Here is a 26,993-nt window from a genome sequence, read left to right on the forward strand (position 1 = left end):
ACTAAACAACATTAACAACATTAACAGTAGCCATTTTTCCACCAAGTAGTATAGTAGTATAGTTCATTATCCAAACGGCAACCTAGAGCAACACAAAAAAACACAACAAAACAAAACACAACGAAGAAAAATTGATTAAAAAAAAAAAAGTTTAGATGTTGTGACTGGTCATACCGTAGATATACAAATGTAAAATTCATAGTAAAATTAAAACAAAACAAACAAACAAATTTACAGTACAATTTACAAAATAATATTAATAATAATAAAATAAGGTTTAGGTGTTGTGACAGGTCATCAAAATGTCCAGAAAATTTACAGCCAGTCTCTTTTGGGAAAATCTAAAATGTAACATTCAAAATGATTTCTATAATGCCCTTGACTAGCAATATCAAGTAGCAAATCATAATTCATGGCTGTCATCCAAGCTAAAATCTATTGGCCATTAAAAAAATAGTAATGAATTTTAACATATAAAGTTAATGATCAAATTCATAAGTAGTCCAATTTGACCAATTTGATTATCAATTTACTCCACTTGTATCCTTCTATATGAACTAAGCAAAGCATTCTTTCAATGCTCTGTCAAAGAGAAAAAGAAAGTGTAAGTTGAAAATAATTAAACAGGGTGAGTAAAGAATGTGAAAGCTTTCTCCCATGTTTTTTTTTTCTCTGTTACACTCTACATACAGTGAGTCAGTGCTGTGACCTGTACAAGAGCTAATGGAGAAAGTGTATAACTAACTATTTTACCCCTGACTGCACAACCCCAGGTCATGTCACTTACACACAGAGGAATGCTGGTGTGATCTTGGTGGATGAGTGTGTGCTGTCTGGGTCTGCCTGTTGATCCAGACAGTGTATGCAAGGGGTGTATATCTGTCCATACAGATGGACAGACACACAGGTCACTATGAGTCACCTGACTGTATGGGGCAGGAATGACACACACACAGGGACATTTCGGTTAAGGACTTTAAAGGGCAAACCTAAACTGCCTCAAATGGCAGGCTGTTAGTGGTGGCACAACAACAAATGCTTTCAAACACTCCCACACATTTCTAAGGTGGCTCACTCATTTGTGTACAAACACAAGGTTAACAAAAGATTTGGGTTCAAGCATCACACCCATGATTTGAAATGAGCTGTAATCACCAGCTGTACTTTAATCAACAAATTTAATTTAAAACTAAGTCAATGCTACAATACTTTGACCCTTCAAAACCATTCGTAGTCTGATTTTCTTTCCTTTCTAGTGAACGTAAAACATTCAGTGCAACCAGTATAGTCAAACTCGCAATGAACTGGTTATTTTTGTTGAATCAAAAACATATAATGCATAGTTAAATATCAAACAATTAACCCTTTTTTTGTTGTTGTTGACTCAAAGACATTTACAGCAACCAGAGTAATCCAATTCATGAAGACATGACTCTCTTGAACCAGTTCTTTTTGTTGAATTAAATATTTTTCATCCAACCCAGTGATGTCCAATTCATTAAGAAATTATTCTTATGAATCGGTGGTTCTTGTTGAATAAAAAAAAAATTCAGTGTCACCAGTTAAGTCCAATTCATAAACAAAGGACTTTTATGAACTGGTTCTTTTTGCTGAATCAAAAACCTTCTGCACAACCAGTGCAGTCTAATTCAAGAAAAATTTATGTTTTCTCTTTTTGAGTTAGTCCTTTTAATTAACCATTCAAAACTCATTTGAATAGTTTAGACATAACTAAAATAAAGAGCTGGCGAATCAAATTGAAATGTGTATTGATACCCAACCCTAGGGAGTAAATATTATAATTTTACATGTTTTAGGTAAACTATATCTTTAAAGGGGTCATATGATGCAATTTCAATTTTTCCTTTCTCTTTGAAGTGTTACAAGCTCTTGGTGTATAAAGAAGATCTGTAAAGTTGCAAAGACTAAAGTCTCAAATCAAAAGAGATATTCTTTATAAAAGTTAAGTCAACCACGCCTACCTAAAACAGCTCGTTCTAACACGCCCCCACGTCTACGTCACGATGTGGGAAGATTTGCATAACACTGCCCAAATGTTCACGCAAAGAAAGAAGGCGTAACTTTTATTCTTGCTGTAGTATTGTTGTTGCCGCCCCCGCCATGTCGTGGAGACGCTGTGTGTTTCATGTGAAAGCGAAACTACTTTGTTTGGCCTTCCAAAAGAGGACGATATCGCTTCGTCATGCCTGGAACGCAACGCAAGGTGCAAGGTGCAAGGCAACGCGTAAAAAGACAGTATAAGTTATTATAATCACTAATTATGTCCCCACTGGATGCAACAAATGCCTCATTTATAATGGGTTTTAATGTTTTTGTCTCGTCGCTCCGGCCGGGACTCGGCATCACAGTATGGTAGGGGCGTAACATTTCCATCACACGCTTGAGGTATTCGGCCAATCACAACGTACTGGATAGCTGGCCAATCACAGCACACCTCGCTTTTCAGACCGATGAGCTTTGTAAAAATCGTTTCAGAAAGGCGGGGCATAGAGGAGAAACAATAATGTACAGTATGTGGAAAATAATGTGTTTTTTGAACCTTAAACCGCATAAACACATTTCATTACACAAAATACACAAAATTATGTTCTTTTTAGCAACATCATATGACCCCTTTAACTTCTACCACATAAACTGTTTTTCAGTGAACAGAAAATTAATGGAAAATGTGTTGCTTTACTTTCCAGTTAAGGGCCAAATGTGTGAACTACATAAAACGCAAAATATCTCCTCTGCGTTTCCTCTGGCACCTCACTAACCCCGGCTCCCTGTTTGTGTCCGTTCACATCATATTTCCTTCACAGCCAAACAGATTACAGCCATTAATTGCCACGAGGAGCAAACCGTCAAGACACTTCCAGCAGAAATCCATCAACGTGTCAGAGTTATTCAAGCGCTCTGACTGAGGGAAGCAGAAATTTCACAGCCTAATGGATCTAATGGAACAGATACAAATCGAAAATAACGTTTTTAACGGAACTTATTACCCGAGCCGGGAAACTGGCCTAATAGCAGATGGAGACTGAACAAATTACCTCGAGTCTAGTAGAAATATTTTCACACTGAGACAATGGCAAGGAATATGACAATTATGACATGGCATAAATATTTTCTGTTGCTTTTCGTGATTGATAATTATTCAAAGCATCTCACGCAGGGGTGAGAACTGAAAAGAGAATGCTGGGACGAGGCATGAAATGTCATGACTTATCAAATCATCGAGTCAATGTGCCTCAGGGGGACAGTAACCTGTGTTTGCTGTCTGAATATTTCCCACCAAACCACAGACACGAACATTAACACACACAGGTGAAGAAAGATGACTAATTAGCTCAACTCAAAGAAGTGTGGACAGACCTGTCATGACATGTAACAAAACATTAATAATTAGTGTTTTTAATTAGGCAGGAAGTTAATCTCCTCTTGAAAGTTGCCACAGAGCATAGAGATCCACTATTTGGAATAACCTTTCACTTAAAACCGTTTTCAATTCATTTGAACAGATGGACACATCTTGTTTGAGCTCTTTGTAAGTGCATTTGTTTGCAGACCTAGCATTGATTTTAAACAATCTCATACTGCATGCAGACATGACACACCAAAATCGCATCCTGCCAGCATTGTGTCGACTTCACAAGCACAGGCCACCGCAAGCTTACATTACACAATTGTGCTTTTTCTTCCATGGCTTGTCTGAAACCCAGACAAACACACAGACGCAGGCGGAGTGTCTATTCTTACCCCTGTGTGATGGGCCGACTCGTATGAGTCAGACAATGAGTGGTCATCTGCCCCAACATGCCCCTTTTTGTGGCCTAAAAATATGACTTTGAATCTGCCTAATAAAAAGCCTCTCTGTGCTAATCAGTGACTGGTGTAGTGAATTACAAGTAGCGTGCGTTGCATAATTTTTGGAAGAACTGAGTTTATATTGTCACGATACAATGTGGAATTGATTTTTCCACAAAGGATACATGCAGTGCTATCTTAGAATTTGGCCAAACAAAGCATCTTAGGGGGCAGAATAATTAAGTTGCCTATTTTTGTTTCAGAAATGAGACCTTAAAATGCTGCCTATGAAGAGAGCTCATCTTTGATCTCACCTCATCTTTGATGTCTTCTTGCTGCTGTGCTGTGAAGATCTCCATGGCTCCCATGAGTCTCATCATAAGCTCATCCACTGTTGTGTTGCCTTCATCACACAAACAGAAAAACAACAACAATCAAACTGTAGCAGACTTATCTAATTTTGCAGTTCTTCATACTTTGAGATGCATGCAAAATGTTCCAAATGGAAAATAATTGCATACGGCATGACATGAGACACGTTGATCTACAATTTAATTTGTATTTTACTGATTTTTTATTTGAAAAATAAAATCTGAATTACTATGAATTATTAATATGAACGCAAATCGATGTGAAAAAGAAATTCAGTAGACATTTATTAATTTGTTTAAAGATTAAATAATTAAATGATTTATGTTTTTATTAACAATTTCATTATGTATATAACAATTTATTTAAATATATTTTGAATAATTTGGCCCTCCAGAGACTAAATTGAGCCTAATGTAAACCTAAAAGTTTTATAATTTTGAAATAAATAAGAAACATTAAGATGTAAAATAAATAATAAATGCATTTCTTGATCACTAATGAGTAGGGATGTAACGATTCACTCAACTCACGATTCGATTCACGATTTTGATTTGAAACAAGTACATCTGTGACAGGTTTTACACAAATTTGTGGAGTTCAAGGCCACTCAAGCTGCTGCTATTATTAAACCAAAGATTGTCTGAAATTCTGAAAGGTAATCTTTCAATTCTACCTCAAATAGTTATGTTGACAGTATTATTTTTTTCTATCCATCCATCCATATATGGTCTCAGATTTTCTGGTAGTAGTAAAGTAAGTTTAATTAATTGATGAAGTGTTATCTATAATTTTATTTGTAGTTCATTTAGATGTATATTTTACCTTGAATGACATTTAAAACTTCATTTGATGTCCGTTTGCCCATGACAATTAAAAGTAATGGGAACTGGTCAGTCTTGTACGTCCGAATGGTCTGTGCAACAACACTGCCAAAGTGCCTTGTACACATCGTGAGTAGTCTAGAAAGAGAGTGAGAGAAAAGAGAGAGAGCCAGTAATTTAAGTGGACAGTGGACAGCCAGCGAAACTCCCCTGAACAATCACTGAGCTTAATAAGAGTACACAGCTCATCATATTAACAGACTTTAAAACCAATTCTGCTCTCCGCTCAGAAGATGGTCCTTCTCCAAACACTCCCCCGGTCTGAATTAGTATTCAGCTCCCGCCGCACCGAATTTGATAGGGCAGAGAGGATTTCTTATTCCATTACAAAGACAGAACTTTAAATTAACGTTTCACTGAAGGAAAAGGGTAGCAGGCAGACTCGGAGAGCTCGCAGTAAATGTCATAATATTAATGAATTGCTATAGAGCGAATGCAAATATAGATTAGCTTCTCTCTGCTTTTAATAACATCGGCTTTAATAACTGGAAAGTAAAATAGAGGAGAGATGGAACACACTAGAGTGAGGGGCCAAGACCAGCATGGGAGGGAAGAAAAGAAAAATTGAGGATTTTTTCACACCAAATTTCACCCTATTATCAGAGAGAGAACTATAAAAAAGTTGCATCAGAGGAGATGAGTGAGCACTTCTTGGACTCTGGGTATATTCAGATAGGCATACTACCTATAATTGATGAAATAGTATGTAGTACGTATACTTTGTGCAGTAGTTATTCAGAATACACTACATGGAATAATGTATTTCTAATTAAATGCACTCCACCAGATAATAATGCACTCATCCTTGACTCTTTTAATTACTTGCAATTACTAGAGTTAGTTAAGTTAAAGTTGAGACGCAACATGGTTATTTAGCATTTTTATACAAACAATGTTGTGACAATGTAGCGTACTGCAAATGAATATTCCCTATATTTCATATACCATTAGAAAACAAGGAAGTGAAGTGAAAACGAGTGAAAATAAGAATGACAAGAGTGAAAAAATTAAATTAAGTTAGCGTACTACATATTTAACTAACAAGACAACAGGCGATCTATCTTCTGTGTAACTTGTACAGATGACTAGATTCCACAGAGCTGCCAAAAGAAATTAAACATCATACAAATAACACTTGTTTCCAGAGGTCCCATCAGGCATTGCATTTGGCAGTTCATTGTCACATCAGTGATGCGTAAAGGAATCTTGAAGAATGTTAAGAGTTCTCAAAGGACCTCAGGGGAGTTATTTTTGATTTTCTAGTTAGTAACACCAGGTGTTTTAAGCATCTCATCAAGGACAGCTTCGTAATTGGAGTGACACGCTCTCGTCTCTTTCTCAACCCTAGCTCTTGAGTGTGTGAACCGTAATATTTCCCCATCGCCTGAACCAACAGAGGTGTGGCACAGTATCAGACCATCTACTGGGGCCACAGGGCCTCAGTTTCTCAGTTTCCCTGAGAAAACAGTGTCTCGATCACAATTATCATGATACTTAAACTATGCACTGATTTTCAATGACACAGTTGCACAGCAACAACAAACAACAGAATTCCAAGAATTTTCCTGGAGTTTTTAAATACTTCTGTTGATTTACATCATATTAAAACTAGATTTTTTTTTTTTATACACTGTCTTCAGTCTAAGTCTACCTGATTTTTTCGCTTTTATCATCCACAAGCAAAATTCTCCAATAGCCCACCTGTCCTCAAAAAGTCACACGATTTGAGGTATCATTTATACCTGTTGCAAAACAGGAAAAGACATTTTATACTTTGGATAAGGGATTTTGTTATTAAGTATATTGCTGGAAAAATAGCCTTGTGCACATCTCTTCAACATCTCCAGTTTGAGTACTGGCTAGTGTTTCTTTCCTCATCCCTCTTCTCCTATCATATCCTGCCTCTTCTCAACTGTTCTTTAAACAAAGGCAAAAAAAAAAAAAAAAAGGATGATCAATTGTAGCAATAATGCTTTAAATATTATCTTATGGCTATAATGATCTATAATGATTCAGTTTGATTCAGTACACAATTAAATTTGATTTAACAACAATTCAACTTAGTATTTTAAAAAATGCATTTACATTATTCTTTACATTATACTTCCCCCAATGTATCTCACAGATCAGAAAAAGGAAAAGAAAAAGATAAACTTTCTTCTGACTTTTTGCTGCAGGACAAGAAACTGCTGTGGCTGTTGGAAAAAAAATAAAGTATTAAATGGCAATTATTTAGATTTTTAGCATTGTCAATAAATCAGCTATATGAATCATCAGGATTTAGGCCCCATCCACACGGAGACGCATTTAGCTGTATACGCATACATTTTGTATCGTATAGGCGTTTCGTCCAGATGGATCCGGCGTTTTGGGAGAGTGAAACCGCTATTTTTTGAAACCGGGTCCCAGAGTGGATAAATCTGAAAAAGCCGCCCTTGCGTTTTCATGTGGACAGCGAATCCGTATATTTTCTGAAACGATGACGTCATCAACCCACGTCTAGCCCCTAGTCAGACACCGCTACGTCACGTAACAGCAACAAAAACATGAACAAACACTGAACGATTGTCTTTTTATTAACTAACATTAACACAGATTAATAAATGTATTGTTCCATGTTCGTTTGTATACCGCATGCAAGGTTTATGCGCATAGTCCAAGTCGTCTTCTCCCTTTTTTAGTGTATCTCTGTGGCAGAATTACAGCGCCACATGCTGGTCTGGCATGTATACTACATCGTTTTGTGTCGGTTTCGTGGTTTTGTGTGGACGCAGATATTTCTTGAGAGAAGGGGGAAAAAAAGATCGGATAGGGAAAGCTCTGGCTTCATGTGGACGTAGCCTAAATGGATTGAAGAAACTTTGTATCTGCTAGAATACAGTCAAATTGTGACCTGCAGCTTTTTCTTACTTATACCAGTAACAAAGAGCACTTGTAGCACCTGTGTGTGCTAATTACATTCACTCTAATTACATTTGGGCTCTGGATTAATGCACAATTATGCTGAAAGTCTATGTGATCGGTGTCAGAGATTAGCGATTCACAGGCTTCATTCACAGAGTTAGCTTTGAAAAACACTGCCAGTCACCATCCACAATCACCAATCAGTCAGGCCTGGCTCGGGAGCGTGAGAATGAGGTGTGTATGTGTGTATGAGTATGTCAGTGTATAAGGATGTGGGATTGTGTGTGTCTCTCTCTGTTCGCATTATGAATAGCCCCAGATGTTGTCCGCCTTTAATCTGTGGTAGAAAGGCTCAGCTGGGGCAAAAAGCAGAAGGGGAGGGAGAAGGGTATAGAGGCAAGGCTGGACTGAAGGAGCCCCTGCAGAAGCAGGTCACTAGCTGGTCTTTCTCTCCCCGTCCACTCCGGAGGGAGGCCTTTAGGGTGAAGCCTACTGGAAGGAAAAGTAGAGGCCTGCTCAGAAGCAAAGCCTGCTGGGACCAATGAAGAATCCATCTGCTGCCTGACCAGCTTCGCCCTTTTTCTCTCTCTGTTCGTTTCCTTTTCTGGCCTTACATTTTTATTTTGCATGCTCCGTTTCTACCTGAAGCAATCTGGGATCTTCGTACAGTTTACTCAACACCTCGAAAACAAAGCACATTTGAAACAGGGAAGAATTATTTATTTTTGCAATCTTAATACTGTTTTGGGCATAAGTTTCTATTACTTCCGAGGACCAAAAGTTGCATTTGACCAAAGAAAAAGCACAAAACCACCATAAATGCCATCTTGAAATGAAACCATTGAGTACATCTTTGCACGGGTTGAATCAAAGTACATTTGAAACAGAGCAGAACTTTGTTTTTGCAACCTTAATGCTATTTTAGGTGCATGTTTCTCTTGCTTCTGAGGGCCAAAAGTTGCATTTGCCCAGCGACAAAATGTAAAACCTCTGTAATTGGCATCCTGAAATTAAGACATTCTGAGGAGTGTGCTCTATGATGGCTGTGTGTCTAACTGACCCTTTAGCGGGGCAGATTAGTGCAGATTGCCCTACCGGGGCCTCAGTGAGCAAACACGACATCTTTTGTTAAAGCCCTCTATGAGGAGAGAGTCAGAAAAGGAGAGGGGGGAAGGGAGGAATACCTCTCATTAAGAGATCATCCATTTTGAGTGTGAAAATGCTTCCGATCCCCACCGTTCTGGATGGTTTGACTGCCATTGTGAGTGCATGCAATGAGAGAGATGAAAGGAAGGAACATGCTAAACAGTGTTACCTGGCTTTATTAGCTTCTTTAGTAACGTCCCAGGCCCATGTGATGAAGTTCTGGCTGAGATATGACACTATGGAGTCTGCGCACATCATCTGAGAGCAGAACACGTTACTGAGGACACTCTCGTCATTGTGGAGGTAGATGGCCAGCAGTTTTCTCTGAATGACAGAAGCACAACATATACAAACAGTTATACGGATCATATGAATTGAGATTATGGATATGATTAAAATTCATCTTGATGCTTGTGGTTCCTTAACAATTCATTTCATATTGATGTTTTAGTGATTTGAAAAGAAAATTTGGAAAACAGAAAAGCAACTGCTGCCCACAAGAGTCTGTAGCCAAATGAAGAAATCATTTCAGAATAAATGAAAAAAACAAATCAAACGAAATTTAAAAAAACAGTTCCAAATAGGTGCTAATGGCCACACAAGTTATTCCATCCCCAACATCTAATCAGCAGAACAAAACATGAAAATAAAATAATATAAAAATGTTGTTTTAAAACAGAAATACAATAAAACAGAAATATTACAATATTCTATAATATAATATAATATAAATTAATATAATATAATATAATATATAATTTATATAATATAATATAAAAACATTTAAATATTTTAAAATGATATAGATATATTTGTGTTATAGATGTGTAGCTGGTGTAAGTGGTATTTATGTAAAACTACACTTGTGGTCAAAAATGTACATCTTGCAGAATTTGCAAAATGTTAATAATTTTATCAAAATAATATAGATGTATGTAAACTTTTGAGCAACAACTGTATATAGTTTTTTTTTTTTTTTGACCACAACGATATAAAAATTGTATATACACGCACACGCACGCACGCACGCACACACACACACACACTAAATAGTTCAATTCACATCAGGGGAAGAACACACATTTGACAAAAACATTTCCAAACCATTCAAATATCTGCACTGAATAAAGAGAGACATTCACCCATTTACAAACTAATACCCACACAAGTTATTCCATTCCCACATCCAATTTTCAGAAAAAAAATGCATGAAAACTGAAGCCTCAATGGCCAATTCACTACCTATGAAGCCAGAACCCATCTAATCCCGGCTCACTGATCCACCCTTATTTCATGATTCACCATCAGGCTTTCTGAGAGCTTTAAGGCCACTAATGCTTCAACTAGGGTCCACGAGTAGAAAAAGACAGCAAGTGCCCTCCCCGCAAGCCCTGAGCAAAGAAAACATCCAAACCAAATCAAACTGATGCAGGCTAAATCAAACTTTCTCTGAAAAACAAAAACCAAACAAATCGCTTTATTTGTTTTGCATCAAATGCCAGTGCCCTCCTTCCATCATCGCAGGTTAGCACAGGAAGGCACCGCTGATGTCGTCGCACATCCAAATCCACAGATATTTACGTCGTCAGATGGACGGCGCTCGCTCGCATAACCCAGCAACTAATTTTTTTTAAACGGACACCGCCACAAACATGAAAAGTTTCGCCAGACAAGGCAAGGGAATAAAACCCACCGAATTACAGAACAACTCTGAACGTTTCCTACAGCTCTGACCCGACGGTTCGTCGAATACAGCAGGAGGGATTTCTTAACAGTCCGACGGCGGAAAAACAGAAAGCAAAGCGGGGAGGACAGTGAAGGAGGGCATCAACGGAGGAGAGAAAGTTGGGCTCTATGGAAGTGTGTATGGAGGGAGCGCTGCTGTGTTTGCACAGTGATTGAAGCTCTCGAATGAGCCACACGGCCCCTGGCGGGAGAGATCTCAGGCCTCTTTCACGAGCCCAATTCAAGGCCCTGAAAAGATTAAACACTCATGCTGGGTAGACAAGCAAATAGGACCTGGAGAGAGGGCGAGATTTTACTCGTCAAAAACTAGAAGGGGGGTGGATGAAAACGAGACATGCACTTTTCCACTCCTCTCTTGTAGTCTGTCCTAAAAATGACATGGCTGTTTCTGCACTGACTGAACGTATTCACTGCGAGCTGCGAAAACGTTTTGACCTTTTGAGGCCTCTAAGATTTCACTGAAGAGGTGGGGAGAAGCTATTCTCGCTAATAACAGTCTTTGGTCAGCTCCCTCGTTTCACGCCCCCCCATTACCCACAGTCACTCCTCTCTACTTTCATCCCATTGTTTTCTCCTCCTTTCTTTTCCTCATTTATGTGGGGCTTTTCTTAGCCTGCAGAAATCAGTGCTCAGTCCAAATTACTGGGTCTGTTCTGGGGAAGAAACTGACCCAAAAGCTCTTTCTGTCACCTTGAGCTGTCCCCCACCTGCTCGGGACGAGAATCCTGAAATGGTGAGGAGGAAAGGGTAGAGACGCGAGAGGAACATGGGAGGAGAGGACAGAGAGGGAGGTGGGTAGAAGGAGAGAGAAAGCTGATCTGTCCTGTGAGTGGGACAGTACTAGCTTTCACACAGTTGTCTGAAAGTGAGGAATTCCCAGGCTAACTTTGGACATGTGAGTCAGTGTGGCAGCAGCACGACTACAAAGCATGTTTATCTGCTAAATGACGGCTTATTCACACCAAGCATCATGGCTGTTTGGCATGAAAAACATGAATGAAACAATGTGCCACTTTGTAGTCCTTTAAACAAATCAGTCATTATTTATTCAGATACAAGTCATTAAAAAAATATCATTCAGATATTGAAATATGGAGGATGATGAAAATTGAATGCAAAAAGACGTATTTTTCAAATTTTGTGTTATTTAGTTGCGTTAAACTTGATGTGAACAGGCCTTGCGATTGAATTTACCTTATCAAGGACATGCTAACCACCTTGAACGGAGCATTTGCAATTAGTGAAAGTGTCTTTCAAATGTACAAATAACGGTTTGAAATGTAGTATTCCACCGTGCACTAACCAGGCAATGTTTCCAGCATTAATGTGACTATAAAAACTGAAGCAAAATGCTATGAAGAACAAATCAAAGCCAAGCAAGACACATTTAAACATTTAAAGTCAGCATGAAATGAATATTTTCTAAATTAAACTTATTGATCTTTTTGTGAATGATTCATCAAAGCATGTTTCATTTTTAGAGTTCGCAATTTTTGAATCAAAATGTTATAACTTGATCTTCCAGTTAAAAGACAGTCTTCGCCAGCCATTAAATCTTTTTATACAATCAGTTGCAAGCTTGCATTTAGATCTGCCTCCATTCAATCAACAACCAAAGAACAGAACCAAGTCACTCATCCTACATTTCGTCTTTTTTAATAATCTACTTCACTTGGATGTACATCACAATGCAGTCTGCTACTACTTCCATTACATTGTGATTTTATTAATGCGCTATCAATAGAGATTTTGAACCAATGAGATTTCACTATGGATGGAGATACCAGTGTAACACTGCAGAAACAGAAATAAAGCATGTGGCAAAATATCCTGCTAATGACGTCACGTTATTTCTCATGATGTAAGAAACAGCTAGTTTTTATCTAATGCTATTTACAGGGGCCGGCTGCATAAAAGGTTTAGACTAGTCTTACAAGTTAGTCATCTAATTTTTTTTCTTTAAGAGTGGTCATATTTTTTTAAATTCAGTTAAATAAAAGCATAGATTAGTCTAAGTTGAATCCAAAAATAAGACTGATTACCCTTTGGTGAACTGCTAGTTGGTCAAACTCATACTTAAGGCACTGTCTTAACATAAGTTTATGCAACTGGCCCCAGCAGGACTCCTGGAGTCTGTTCACACTTCTACTGACTGAAAAAAATCTTGATTTTTTCAAATTATCGCAAGACATTCTGTTGATGGCTCCACCTGCTTGACTGTGAGAGTAACGCTAGTTATACAGACAATCATCTTGTAAAAGTATTGTGAAAGGATGTTTTTAATTACAGGCAATGTGTATGTGCTGGAGGGGGGAGAGACGGTGAAAGTGATCATCCTCTTTTGCCTGTAGGAAAGCAAACAATGGGAAATGAGGAGTTCATATTACTGCTCTCTCTTGACCTGTAGCAGACTGCTTTAACAGTTGGCACTTACAATACTATAAGAGATTCTCCAACAAAAACTGAACAATAATCTAGTAATAATAATAATCTTGTTGCATAATTAGAGTTTAGCTTTAAGAGCTGCCTTGTATATGTAATACAATTCTTAAAGGGCCAGTCCACCCAGAAATGAAAATTCTGTCATTATTTAGTCACACATGTCACTTCAAAACCCAAATGACTTTCTTTCTTCCAGAGGACAAAAAAAAAGATCATTTTTTAAATAAATGTTTTTTCTTAAGTTTTGAAAAGGATGCAAAAGCACCATAAAAGTATCATAAAAGTGGTTCACACGACTGTGTGCTGTGAAACATTAGGATCATTTGCCTCACAAGAACTCACGCTCATGAATCAGACATTGTTACTTCTCCTGTGGATGTGCACGACTGACACATCAATAAATTATTTTGATCAGTGTATATAGACAAGAGTCAATTTTCATCAGTCCTCCTGTTAGAACAGCACTGTCAATAACAAGTCTTTCGGGTGTCAGAAAACTCACCTCTCTGTATCTCTTTTCTCACAGACTGAAAAATCACTTCGTCACGGAGGCTCTTCTATGAAACTCATACATGAAAAACCCATGAAGGGCGCGAAGGAGCTATGAATTTTGATGGCCGTCTTTGTGCGGGTGGCAGAGGAGGGTTAGCGTGATTAGCTGGATGTTAAGGGGATTTGTGATGAGGCCTGTGTGCTGATGGGTGGCCTGACTCAAGAGTCTTCCTCTGATCCTCCGGGGAACTCCAGGGCCTCTAGCATTTTCATTAAGGATGGATTGGGAGCATCTCCCACTCCAGAAACACTTCATCACATGTAGTGTTTTACTTAGTGATTAGCCTCTCAGGCCTATGAGAGAGGGGCACAAGTGCCCTCAGAAAAATCCATCCCACACATGCACATGTGCAAATGAAATGTACACAGCCGTGGCTAAAAAACCTACACGTAACGAGAAGACCGGCTGACTGAAAGGTGGTGAGCACAGTGGCTCGAGCAATGGCCTGAGCAGTTTGAAATGGGTTTCTTGAATGCTTCCCTTTGAGAATCCTATTTTACTGGTCTTTGTTTTTGCAGTTCAATATGGTGATGTTGGTGTGCAGAAATTTCATCAGTGTTTCCCATTACCTGCCTAGACTTTAGATTAACTGCCTGCAACAATCTAATCTGTCCTGCCACAGTTATGTATTGAAAATGAAAATATTTTGTACACTTTGGATAATAAAAACACATTTTGACTATTGCTTTGACAATGAATCTGTCAATGAAACCAAAATAAAAAGAAGTTATTTAATTAAATATATAGTCTGCTGCACAGCACGTTTGAAAGAGTAGCTCGTGATCTGATGTTTTTACTTCACAGTGCATGTGCTGTGAGTTTAACATGCATTTGGGAATGCAACGGGCACCAGTTATGCATTACTTTCACATTTGCATAATTTCCAACATATTTGTGGTCATATGATTAAAGCATTTCACAAGATTTCTTAATAGAGGTGTTGTAAACCTATGTTCACTGAAACTGCAATTTTCCACCAAAATAAAAGCCTACAAGTGAAGATATTAAGACAAAATAAAAAATATATACTTTTTATGAAATTCAAATGAAATGTATTGCTCATTTACATTTATTTTACAGTGCAGTTTTATTACAATAGTAATATATTACTGTCTTATGGATAATAATAACAAAAGTATTATTATTATTATTATTATATTCTAATTGTTTGGCTTCCACTTCCACAGTTTTTTGTTCTGTTTAATTTGGACACTAAAAATGAGTTGGAGCTCTTAATTTTAATCTCTCAAAGTGCACCAGATTGAGGCACTTAACTTCAAATTGAACAAAAATGTTCATCTGGGGGTGGCTTCCCCTAGGTCCATCTCCCATATTCTCACAATCCTCACAATCAAACACGTTACGTCACAATTAACTAATACCACAATGTAGTGTTTATCGTAAAATACGCTAAAAATATTTCATTTGGATGCAAGTCATTTGGGACTTTGCTGTACCGGAACAACATTCCAGTTCACGCTGATCCCTTTTTAGAATTTTCTATTCATCTTTCATCAGTTTTACTCAAAAGTACTTTTTAATGACGTATACCTTAAATATGTCCTGTTAAATCCTTCCTAAAGATAAATCCTCTGGCTGAAGCCCAAAAGGAGAACAACTGCGAATGGCAGACTAGAGAAGCGCACATTGATAAAAGAGTGAAAATGTATGACCCGTGAAGAAAAACACTGACTGTCTGCAAGAGAGGAACACAGAAGGTCATCTCTTCTTCTTACATTAGTTTGTTTTTACTGACACACTGAACTGTCTCCTCGGGGGAGAGCGGCGGCCATATTGCGCCTGTGCTGAGGAGAGGAGGAGATCAGCTGGGCTGCAGGCAGGAAGCCATTCCAGCCCGCTCCTCATCCTCAAAAACCCCCTGAACATCTTGCTGCATCCTCCCAGTCTAATAAGACCGTAATCCACACAAGCTGTCAGTTGATACAAGCCTCCTTATGAGGACACAGCGGGAAAACCAGCGCAAAGCTGTTCTAAATAAAGCTTCAGCTGTTCAGATGGGAAACGGAAATTTGATGGGGATTTATCATGATGGGGGGGCAGTTCTGCCAATCAAACGTTTAGCGTTGTTTATATACCTGAGCATATGACTTTCAAAAGAAATGTTAGAGACGTGACCTGGTAGTGCATATGCTTATATGTGGGCAACGTAGGTTTCTGGAATCTTGCTCTGGTCATTTCCTGATCCCACCACCCACTGTTTTCCCAATCATTTCCAGTACCACCTCCGACTGTCACCATTAATAATATTAAAATAAAATAAAATAAATCACATAATAAAAAAGTAAATTATTTCATTAAAAAATACATTTAAATAAAATCATGATATAAATTACACATTTATTAATTGGTAAATTATGGAGTTTATACTCACATCTCTGGCTTTGCCGTAGAAGGCCTCTTGAGATGCTGCTTCCAAGGAGCCGATGTAGAACACAGGATGGCAATCGCCATATCTACAAAACATACATGCACAAACTGAGCAAATATCACACACAAATAAGCAAATACCAAATATCAGAGCAGCTATTTTCAAACATTAAAAACATATTATTCAAAACCAGCAGTGCTGAAAAAAATGTGCACAAGACACTGCATACTGAGCTACAAAGAAATGCAGTTTATGTTTGGTTTTCTTTAGTGAAATTGGATTAGAAATGTTACTTTGTCCAGGGATCTCACCTTCTAGAAAATTCAGCAGTAAAGTGCAGTAAGGCATCACCCTCATTTTCACTGTTCTCTGGCACTGAGGGAAGATGAAGGAATATATCAATACAGATAATCCAGTAAACACCATTCCTTCATGGTCAACCCCAGATGAAATGACACAGTATAACTTACTCATCGGAGACTTTCGACAACTTGAGCTTCCCTCCCACAGAGGTCTATTCTCTCGACTTTTACCTGACATTACCAACTACACACTATAATCACAGTCTGTTTTTACATATTCATTTTCAATACCTAAATGACCACAGCGGTCTATACTTTATACCAACAGTAATGATAAACATTTTTCAGCTCTTAGCCTGTCTTAAACCTGTCTAAATATTGGTTCTTCAATGGTAGATCTACTGATAAATTGCATCATTAGGTGGAACTCAAAACAAATTGCACGTCACGTCTTGGTATTGTTTAACAGACATAACAGATAAAGTGTAAAGAAGCTTTGGTTTAAGCACCATAATATCCCATAATGCAACTCCAAGAGGATTTCAGAGTGTCAAGTACTTCAACAGGGCGCTAACTCCCCCAAAACACACAAACACACAAGACACTCTTTCTTTGTGATGGCCCACACAGAGAGAAGAATCACAGTGTTTCTCTTCTACAAGGACTAATTAAAGACAGACTGTCTGTACAGAGAGACAATGTACAGTACTGTTGGGTGACACAAACAAATGCACTGTCCAAACATCAGACATGTTCTTTTTGCAGGAGGATCAGAGTGTTGGAGGCCAGAGAAAATGTAAAAATCATCGGGAAGAGAGGGTAAACTGTGCCACTACTGAAGGTGCCTGCACAGTCATAATTACATTTTCCATAACTCTTTATCTGACCTAAAATATTGTAATATTAAAGACTTCTATATGTAAATGACCTTTGTTATGCAAACCTCCACATACCAGGTAGGATCACTGGGTTGGTAAAGTTGTCTAATCCTGAATAGATGTTGATATCCAAGTGGTTAGTTTGGAATATTTAAGGAAAGTTCACCCAAAAATGAAATTTCTGTCATCATTTACTCAAGCTCATGTTGTTTTAAACCTATGACATTTTCATAGTCTCTGAATTCAAAACAACCCTGATCTCGAATGACTTTTTATTAAACAAAAAAAAAAAACATCTATACAAAATAAAGTACGTCAAAGGTTTTTAATTACATTAAATAAGCATGAATTTTCATGTTTAGGTGAATTATCCCTTTAATGTGCTCATAATGATATATTTTTTTCAGTTTCGTTCTCATAAATAGTCAGGAATGTAAATATTACAGTACTACATGGTAAATAAACGTTATCTAACAAGGTAAATCCTGTTTTCCATGATTTAACACGTGAAGCAGGGTAGAATTAGGGCAGTTAAAGTCACAGGTAAGTGGTGAAACTTCCATGTTCTGACCCCATTGCCTAATGGTATGAGTGTGTCTGAGTGCTTAAATGTGTGCGTGTTCAGAGCCGCAGGCTACAGGGGAGAGGTCACCCCCTCATCTTTCCACACCTCCCTCTCCAACTCCAAACAAAGAACAAAATCCTCCTCTTTTGGACCCCTTTCATTAACACTTGCATTAAAGCCCCTAGCACCGAGCACCATGCAAAAGAAGAATTCCATTTCTTTTTCTCTGTTCTATCTTAGAGGACTTCTCCATCTACTATCAACTAAACATATTTCTTTGGCCAACTTTTACTTCTCCTCTTGGTTGTTTTCATCTATTTGTTGTCATTCTCTATCGCTCAGGCTGTGAAGGAGATAATTACTGCTGACAGCTGCTCTAGTCGTCCGAAAGCCCCAAGCTGCACCTTGTGTCTGCCTTCTTTGATAGATGAGGACAAGAGAGCTACAAAGAGCGGAAAAAGCGAGAGAGTGTGGAGACCAGAAAAGAAAAGCCCCACCCTAAACACCTGTTGGACCCTTTCAGGTTGGGGTTTGAAGAGGTGTCAGTCTTGATTAAGATCTAGGGTCAAATACAGTGTTTAAAATGTCCAGTGAACCTTTCAGAACTAAGCCCTTCGAGAAAAAAAAAGTGTGAATAGGCTAGGCGATGTTTTGTTTTCACCTGTTTAAGGTGTAATCTGTAACTGCTACGATTTTCCGGATGCCGGATGGCAGACAACAGCAAATGCATCTTACAATAATAAAATGTTATAATTCTGTAATGCAAAACTCAGTGACAAAATAGTGATACTTTAACACAAAATATTATTTGAAATACTTCATCTAAAAAAATAGTAACTGACATGTCCAAACTTTAATAAAAAAAATAAAAATAAATCAAAGCTGGTGATAAATTTATATGCATTAGGTTTACATTTATTTATTTATTATTTTGTATTTACTTACATAAATGTGTGTGCATATACGTACGTACATACACTTTTATATATATAACTTTAAAATAATAAAAATAATAATTACAAAATTAATTAAAAACATTTAAAAAATGAATGTTTATTTACAGTTTTCTAAATTAAAATAGTTTCCAAATCATGCAGTGTGAAAAACTGAGAAACGCCTTTACTAAAACAGAGATGAATGAAAAAACACTCCATTTCGAAATCAAACATTACAGATCCATTTCACCTGCATATGACAGATCACCACTACCCACTGCTAAATATGACACCGGCATAGTCAGCAGGGTGTTGATCTAAACATGTAAAGCATGATTTATGTCAGTCGGCCCCAGTAAGGGACAGGGAGTGGACATTCTGAAGACAGAAGATTGGCAATATAAGAGTGTATATACCTCTCTCTCGAAAACTTCACCTGCAGACAGCAATCTCACAAGGGGCTCTGTACGGGCTTAGAGCTGAGCCTCGTTGCTACGGCAACCAGCAGGCCCAATAAGCCGCCTCCGCAGGTCTGTGACGCTGAAAGCCCATAACAGCCGTGGGCCACGGAGACCCTCAGAGAGCAGCAGCAGTAATACATTAGCAAACACCAAGAAACACTGGATAAATGTCAGCAATTAAGGGGGAAAAGACTCTAATAAGGACGTTCCAGAAGTTGTCAATCATTCCCATAGGTGCTCCAAGAGGTTGGCAGTGAAATATGAAAAGTGCTCAAAAGAGTTTTGGCTCAGGATGCGCGTGTGTGAGAAAGGGAACTCAGAGGTGGGAAATGGACCAATTAGGAGCCTAAATTAAGAGAACAAATAAAATAAACAAGAACTTGAGCTACAATTTGACGCTGGGACATTTTTAATAATAGCGTCAAGGGAACAGTGCACAGTCAATCAATCTTGAACACAATGCATTTTTTTTCAGATTACTATATTTACATAAGCCATGAAATAAATCTTCACTAATAAAACTGGCATTATTTACATAAATCATCGGAAATCTCCAGGACACAGTAGGATTCAACAAAAAAAAGTAGTGCAGCCCAAGTTCAGGCAGAAAAGATATCAAAGTTTGGGCGGTTAATGCCAAACACAGCCTGCAAACAGCAGTCCTCAAGTGGCCTGCCATATGAAGAAGCCTGTGTCAGCCCCTCAAACACACCACACGCATCCCGACTACACCCACTCAAACAAACAAGGGCTAAAACATTATTATGGTAAACAGCCTCCTTTGAATTTACAGACACTGCATAGGGACGTCAAGACAACCACTAAGATCCACCCCCAGATTCAAAAGGCACAAGAAGGTATGCTGATTTTTACATTGTAATCCCTTTCTCCCAGGAGACAAATTTACAATGCTAATCACAAATCCAGTTAAAACAACCGCACTGTTTAAATGTTAACTGGTTAAACAGTTTCACTGCATGAATGGATCAAAATCAAACCATATTTTCTTCATTTGACTCCCTGACAGTAAAACAAAACACAAATACAGAAGATGCACTGAGAGCCAAGTATACGTTCTGACTTCCCTCTGAAACTGATTAATATATTAAGTTCAATCCATTTCAACATTACAAGAAAAAAAAAAACTAAACAAACAAACCTGTCACTAGCTCCTTCAAAACCAATATGCTTAAAAGCTCAGTTGGCGAAATGTAAACTGACTACTGATCAGTTTTCCATTTTTCACCCTTATGAGTTGGAACGGAGCACAGAGAGACTCGCTGTATATGAGCAAGCCACGGGTAATGAAAGCACAGCGGAGTAGGCATTGACTCAGATTGCTGGTAAATGTATTTCTAAGCCTGGGCTGTCATGTTTATTGGTACAAATCCCGGGAGATGAGGGAAGGTTAATGAGATACGCGCAAAAAATGGCCTGCCTGCCATGCGAGAGCTTTGCGTCTAGTGCATGGCTAGGCATTTCAATAAGGGCCGGGGGCCATTATTAAGACTGGTGCTTTAATAATATGTCCCTCCCTATAAGCCAAGACGAGTTGAGGTGAAAAGCTGGTCTGTGGCCAAGTGCATGACGACCACACATAACCAATCACTGCTTGGGCATTAACGGTTTAATGTGCCTTAAAGAGTATTCATGAGCGGTGCCCTCTTCATAAAAAAAACAACAAGATTGTGGGTTGAGGCCTTCGGTGAGTGCACTTCAGCCCTGAAGTGGCCCGACTCAAGTGGGCAGTCTGTGGTGAGAGGGTGTAATTCAGTGACCTTGTGTCTGTTGTGCTTTTCGCTAAAGGACGAAACGATCTCTCCAACCGCCCTTTTAACAATATGAGCTAAATGCAATGGGTGAAATACATGAGCCTTACAAAAGCACACTGAAAATAAACAATGCTGTCATTGTTAAAGAGCTCTGTGAAACACTGCTCATAAAGCTATTGACAATGGGGTCATAGTCTTTTGTTCTGGTACTCTCAAATACTAAGTAGTCACAGGGTTTTATGTTTTATCTTGTTCTTTTAATAGTGGTAACCAAAACCATCTTAATAGCTTCAGAAAAAAATAAAGCAGTCAGATACATTTTACTCTTTTGACATTTTACTCAAATATGGAAGTTGAGGGGGGGACTTTCAACACCTGAAACATACAGTGCTCACAAAACAGGTTTGTTCATCAGGCCACTCCCTTTGAAATCGTACTTGCCCTAAATTAGGCACCTGACAGCAAATGAAGACACAATGACAAGCACCTAAGAAACACATGGTTAAAAACACAAGGGCAATTTCCATGCTTAACTGGTCAGTTGCACAATGACTAGTGATAAGTAAAGAAAAAGTTCCCATGGTTATTGTACAGATGCTTATCGTGGATGCCTAAGCTGGGAGGTGGGGTTCCTCAGGGTTCGGTGTTAGAGCCCTCTCTGATCACTGTGAACGAGTCGTACTGAAAGGCTGGGCGAGAAAGGTCACTGACCCCCCACTACATGAGCTGTAATGTCCACACAGAGAGGACAAGGGAGAGGAGCTGCTGTGTGACATCTTAATTAGTACCAACATCTTACTTTCACATTGGGTGATACTTAAACCACTACAGAAAAGAAGAAATTATTCTATTCAATTTGTCTAAACTTCTATAAGAAACCTGTTTTCTTACATTCCTAAGGCACAATTTTTTGTCATGTAATTTGTCATTTCACACTGAAAGTAAAAATGCAACAATTATAGCAAAGCAAAACATACTTGAAGTTAGAGTTATGCAGTGCAGGATTTGGGGCCAGTGAGATTTTGCTGTGGGAAGGGATATCAGAGTCTTGACCAAAACCAAGTGACCAACAAGAAGTCTTTCTTTGTCATCGAGGTAGGTAAAATCTCAGTTTAATTTGGCAAAAAAGCTTAATTTTATCATATATCAGTTTAATTTGGCAAAAAAGCTTAATTTTATCACACACATGTATATATATGGAAGCTATATATATAGTTAGTGACACTTCTACTAATCTTAATTTACAACTTATTCTCTATATTATAATTACTAAATCTGGGCAGTTTTTATTTAAACTGGAGCAAAAGGCAGGTGCACAATCGTCACAGGGTAAAAAAAAAAAAAAACTAAAAGAGAGAGTAAAAAACATACCGAGTCATCTGAGGCAGAGGCAGGCCAGCCGTCCCACTGTTGATGCCGCACAGGGATGTTTGTCAGGTCTGAAATGTTCCTTTTCACCTGAGACATAAACATACAAAAATATTAGATAACAGGTACAAGAACACAACACAATCCACAAACACATTCAAGTTTATTTCACAAACACTACCAGACAACACTTTGTTTAGACACTATCAGAAGACGAAGTGTACCTACTATTTTCACTAAGATATAAGTGACTGTGATGGGAGGGAGACAAGGCAAGTAGTGGAAAAGAGCTCCGTGTTCTAAAAAATTCCACAGATGCCTGTCCTAATACCCAATGCCAACAGCCCTTCACTCGAAAAATGGACAGTATTTCCCTTCTGCTATTCACCCCTGTGTAACTGCACTTAATAACATTGCGTGCATTTAAACAGTTGATGCTGGCCCCTGCTCCTATGCCGCTGTTGGTTTAAAGCCCAACGCCAGGCTGATGTGCGGAGGATGGGGGTGATCAAAGCAGGCGTCGCCCAAAGCTGGATGGGCCGCAGATTCTAGTGCATTATCCCCAGAGAATGCACTACCCCGCGGCGCTAGATACAGAGGCAGAGAAAACTAGCCATTGTGGCAGAAAGCCCTCATAGCGCATGGCCAAATCCCACCGCCAGCACACTGAGTGGACATGTATCCTCTGCCAGACTGAGGACTCGTGCCCACAGAGGCAGAAACGATGGCTGCAAGACGCTTGTGAAAACAAAGGACATGAAGCGGGTTGAAAGAGATTTAAGGGTTAAGAATTCATTAACAGATACAATCATGACATTTCTGTTGACAAAATATAACCACTAACAATATGAATATTTATGGATGGAATAATAAAGAGGTTCTTAACCGGAGGGTTGTGACATTACCTGTCAGCTGATTTTATATACTTTTATATTTTTTCAAGACTTCAGAAATTAAAATGATTAATACTCTTATGTGATTAATGCTTATCCTATGTCATGTCAATAATTAAGCATATTGTTGGGCTTTCAGTTCATGATAATAATAATAACTGGATTTAATTACAAAGGCATTTGTTAACTCATGAGCAATTTTGGTCAACTAAAAAAAAATAGGTAGAAACGATTTTCACTCAGAAACTGCTAATACATTTTACAAAATCACAATAAAACAGCAAGTAACACATTAAATTAAACATGAAATTTTGAAGTAGAAAAAAATGAAAGTATTTTCTTGTAAAACAGTCTACTCCAATATTTTTTATTTTATTTACAGCCTATAAAATGTAAAATCTGTGTTCTGAAGCAAAACAATTTAAGACCACTGCATTCATTTATAGAGGATTTTTATAAGGATACAAGGATGATTTAAAGGCGTTCCATACAGATAGAAAAGTTTATTTTTTATGTTTCAGTAATATAGACATATAAAGAACCATGGCTAAAGTGAGCTTCCTGACCATTTTGGTCAGGCACAAACTCAATAAAGGGAAACAAATTCAGATATTGACGACATCACCTTGGTCGGCTGAAGTCGGAGACTCTACCATCACACACACACACACACTCTCTCAAACATCAACAAGCCCACACACTGGGCTGTGCGTTTTTCTTATTGAAGTGAGCAAGGGTCAGCTGGGTTGGCCAATGTTATTACAGAGTGTAATATCTGTGTTTGACCAGAGGGCTACAGGGATTTGGCCGCCTAGGCCTGACCGGCAGGCTGCCGTAAACACCGGCTCTTGGCTGTAATGAACCGTTTAGGGTCAAATGGCACCACAGCCCAGGAGAAAGTAGAAAGTAACGCCATCATCGAGGGCCAGTCAGAAGCATTTAGCTGCTATAACAAATCGGCCCTTTGCGAGAATCTGATATTTCACCGCTTTACTTCATTGGGTCTTTTTTATGAGCACTGCCCTACTGTCAATATACCTATACCACTTGGTATTTCAGCCAGACTTCATCCCATCTTGACAAACATCCAAAGAGAAGCTATTCACTGTTATTTGACGACAAAACCGATTTAGCTATATTGAAAGGTGAATTCGAAACGCTCTTGGAGAATAAGAAAAGAAAATAGCAAATAAAACCACACTGCAAACCTGTCAGTGAAAAAGGGTGGTATAAAAGTTCATTTATCAGAGGTGACTTGTTGGGTGAGGGGCTTTTTCTGCAACTACTGCTAATTATAATTGACTTAAAAGGAGAAAGCCCCATCATGCTGCAATATTCACAAACACAAGTGTCATTACCTACCTATTCATGAGCTACGAATTCCTCCTCTTAGCAGTCAGGGGTCTGCAAATTAAAGCCAACATTACCCAACTAAATGAGAGAAAAAAATATACACGGGAAGGATAAACAAACAAATCCACCGAATAACAAGTTTATTTACCACTGATTTCCGAGAGAAAGTAAAGAGAGTTTGAAGATGTTCGGTAACGGCTGACATTTGTTCTGTCTTGCACAAACTGCTGCTCATAAGGAACAATGAGGTTTGATTAAACAACGAAGGAAAAGACTCAGTCCTATTAAACCCAGTTCCGCTGACATTTCATTTTAAATGTCACAATAGAGTTTTAGCATCAGGGAACAGACATCCACTGTGAAAAGGAAGAGGAAAAAAAGCAGAAAATGTTGACATTATATCAGAAAATGCGGGAAGATCTCATGGATAAAGACATTTCAGCTGCCGGGATTATATTCGTAAGGACTGCATGTAACAGCGCCTTTCATTTAAAAAGGTTTTCTTTTATTCATATATTCTCCAGTGTGGTTGTCATATAAGATAAATTATATAATTATTTATCATCCTCAGAACAAACAATTCCATGGTGTCAAAAAATCCCGCTTAGAAGATGGACTGCACAAAATTTACAAAGATAAAGAATAGTATTTGAGATACAAAGAAATTGAAAGGCATCTGTGTATTGCTGCCCCCTTATTGACAGAACCTAAACTGCAGAGTTCAATTTGAAAATTAATCTAATCTTTTATATGTATATATAATAAAAACCAAATTTGTTTAATTACCAATTAAACAATCTAGAACATTTTAGTACATTCAGTAGTCATTAATATCTTCATATAAAAAAAAAGATTAGTCAAAGTGCTCAAAAAAATCATACAAAATTAAATGACTTCGATGTCAACAAACACGTACACTCTCCCAGACAAACATGCGCGCGCACACACACACACACACGCACATTAATGATCCAATCTTTCTAAATGCCAAGTACTGGTAATCCTTGACTGGAGAGAAATCAAAGAGAAGAAAAGGTTGCCATTAAACAGTCACAAGCTCTTCAGCACCAGATGCCTTTTATTCACACTCTTTTACGCTCCATCCTTCTTTTCTTCCTCTGCGTTCATCTCTCCAGCTGCGGAGAGAAACGCTGTGGGGTCGGCAAAAATCCCTGGGATGAGTCGTCTGGTCACGGATGGCAGAGCCCTATCGGACGGCCCTATTCTCCCTGCCACTTTCCTGACAAACATTTGCTCTGAGGCTTAAGCGTAGCCCTGAACTCGGGTTTGGGAATGCCAATCAGAGGAGGAGAGCAGGGCCCGGGGCCGAATAGTGGAAGGGTACGTTCCCTGGGAGCCTGGAGGCAGAGCGAGAGCCTTTGGCAAAGACAAACAACGGGACATCACTGAGGGACTCTCTTCTCTCTCTCTTTTGCTGCTCCTATTGATATGCACATGCAGAAAAGCATCGGCTGGTCTTCAGCAAAGACAAAAGATGAGCAGAAAAAGAAAGGCTAGAGAGGAGTCCTCTCCATATGTGGCTGCGAGGGGGTGAATGGGGAAAAGAAGAGAGAGGGGAGACTGTGAGAGCTCTCTGTTGCTGTTTTGTTGCATTTTCACACAGGCCTTCAGTTTTAGGGCCCCAACTGTAAAACAAAAACCTTCCTCACATGTTAGTAACTTTTTCTCAACGAGACGTTTGTGAAGAAACGCGGTGGATTACGCTGAGCTTTTGTTTCACGTTCACATGTTTATTTTCTGGCATTTTCGGGCACAAAAGCGAGCACTTGGACACGTTAGATAAAAATGTTCCCATCCCAAAAGAGGGAAAATCTTCCTGTGGAGCCAAAGTAACTAAAGAACTCTCCAGCTAACTAAACCAACTCTGATAGAGAGACGTGCAACCAATAAGGTGTTCTCTTACAAAAAACGTTCGTATCGCACGCAATTTGTTTCTCCTTAGAAAACAAATCTTCTCCCTCTCCCCCTCGTTCTCCATCTTAGGAAGAAAGAAACAGAATGCCTGAGGATCAGCCAATCGGGGCCACAGCGGCCCGTTTGATTCAGCTTTGTCCAGTCACTCGCTCCCCTACCAAGCCAACAGCTTCGCTTCCTGCTTCTCTTTTCTCTACCCTGCGGGCTCTACTCTCCAGTTGTTGTAATCCCGGCAGAAACACTTAAGGTTCACAGTAGGTGCTCATCAAAACCATCTGCTGAGGGAAA

At 38.6% G+C, this 26,993-nt stretch overlaps 1 protein-coding gene across 1 annotated transcript in view; it reads right to left on the reverse strand.

Annotated features, from left to right (window-relative positions):
• The window catches only part of LOC107657846 (FAS-associated factor 1-like), a 70,948-nt gene that overhangs the window by 15,060 nt on the left and 28,895 nt on the right, over positions 1 to 26,993 (reverse strand). The window contains exons 8-14 of the mRNA XM_016446118.1: positions 22,528 to 22,614; positions 16,714 to 16,789; positions 16,555 to 16,618; positions 16,247 to 16,328; positions 9,283 to 9,437; positions 5,005 to 5,141; positions 4,125 to 4,213 (exon numbers count right to left, since the gene is read on the reverse strand). Coding sequence (XP_016301604.1) covers positions 4,125 to 4,213; positions 5,005 to 5,141; positions 9,283 to 9,437; positions 16,247 to 16,328; positions 16,555 to 16,618; positions 16,714 to 16,789; positions 22,528 to 22,614 — 690 coding nt within the window. The remainder of the gene's footprint in view (positions 1 to 4,124; positions 4,214 to 5,004; positions 5,142 to 9,282; positions 9,438 to 16,246; positions 16,329 to 16,554; positions 16,619 to 16,713; positions 16,790 to 22,527; positions 22,615 to 26,993) is intronic.

This window comes from Sinocyclocheilus anshuiensis, unplaced genomic scaffold (assembly GCF_001515605.1).
Source record: "Sinocyclocheilus anshuiensis isolate Anshui unplaced genomic scaffold, SAMN03320099.WGS_v1.1 scaffold107, whole genome shotgun sequence".
In the NCBI taxonomy this organism is placed as follows: Eukaryota; Metazoa; Chordata; class Actinopteri; order Cypriniformes; family Cyprinidae; genus Sinocyclocheilus; species Sinocyclocheilus anshuiensis.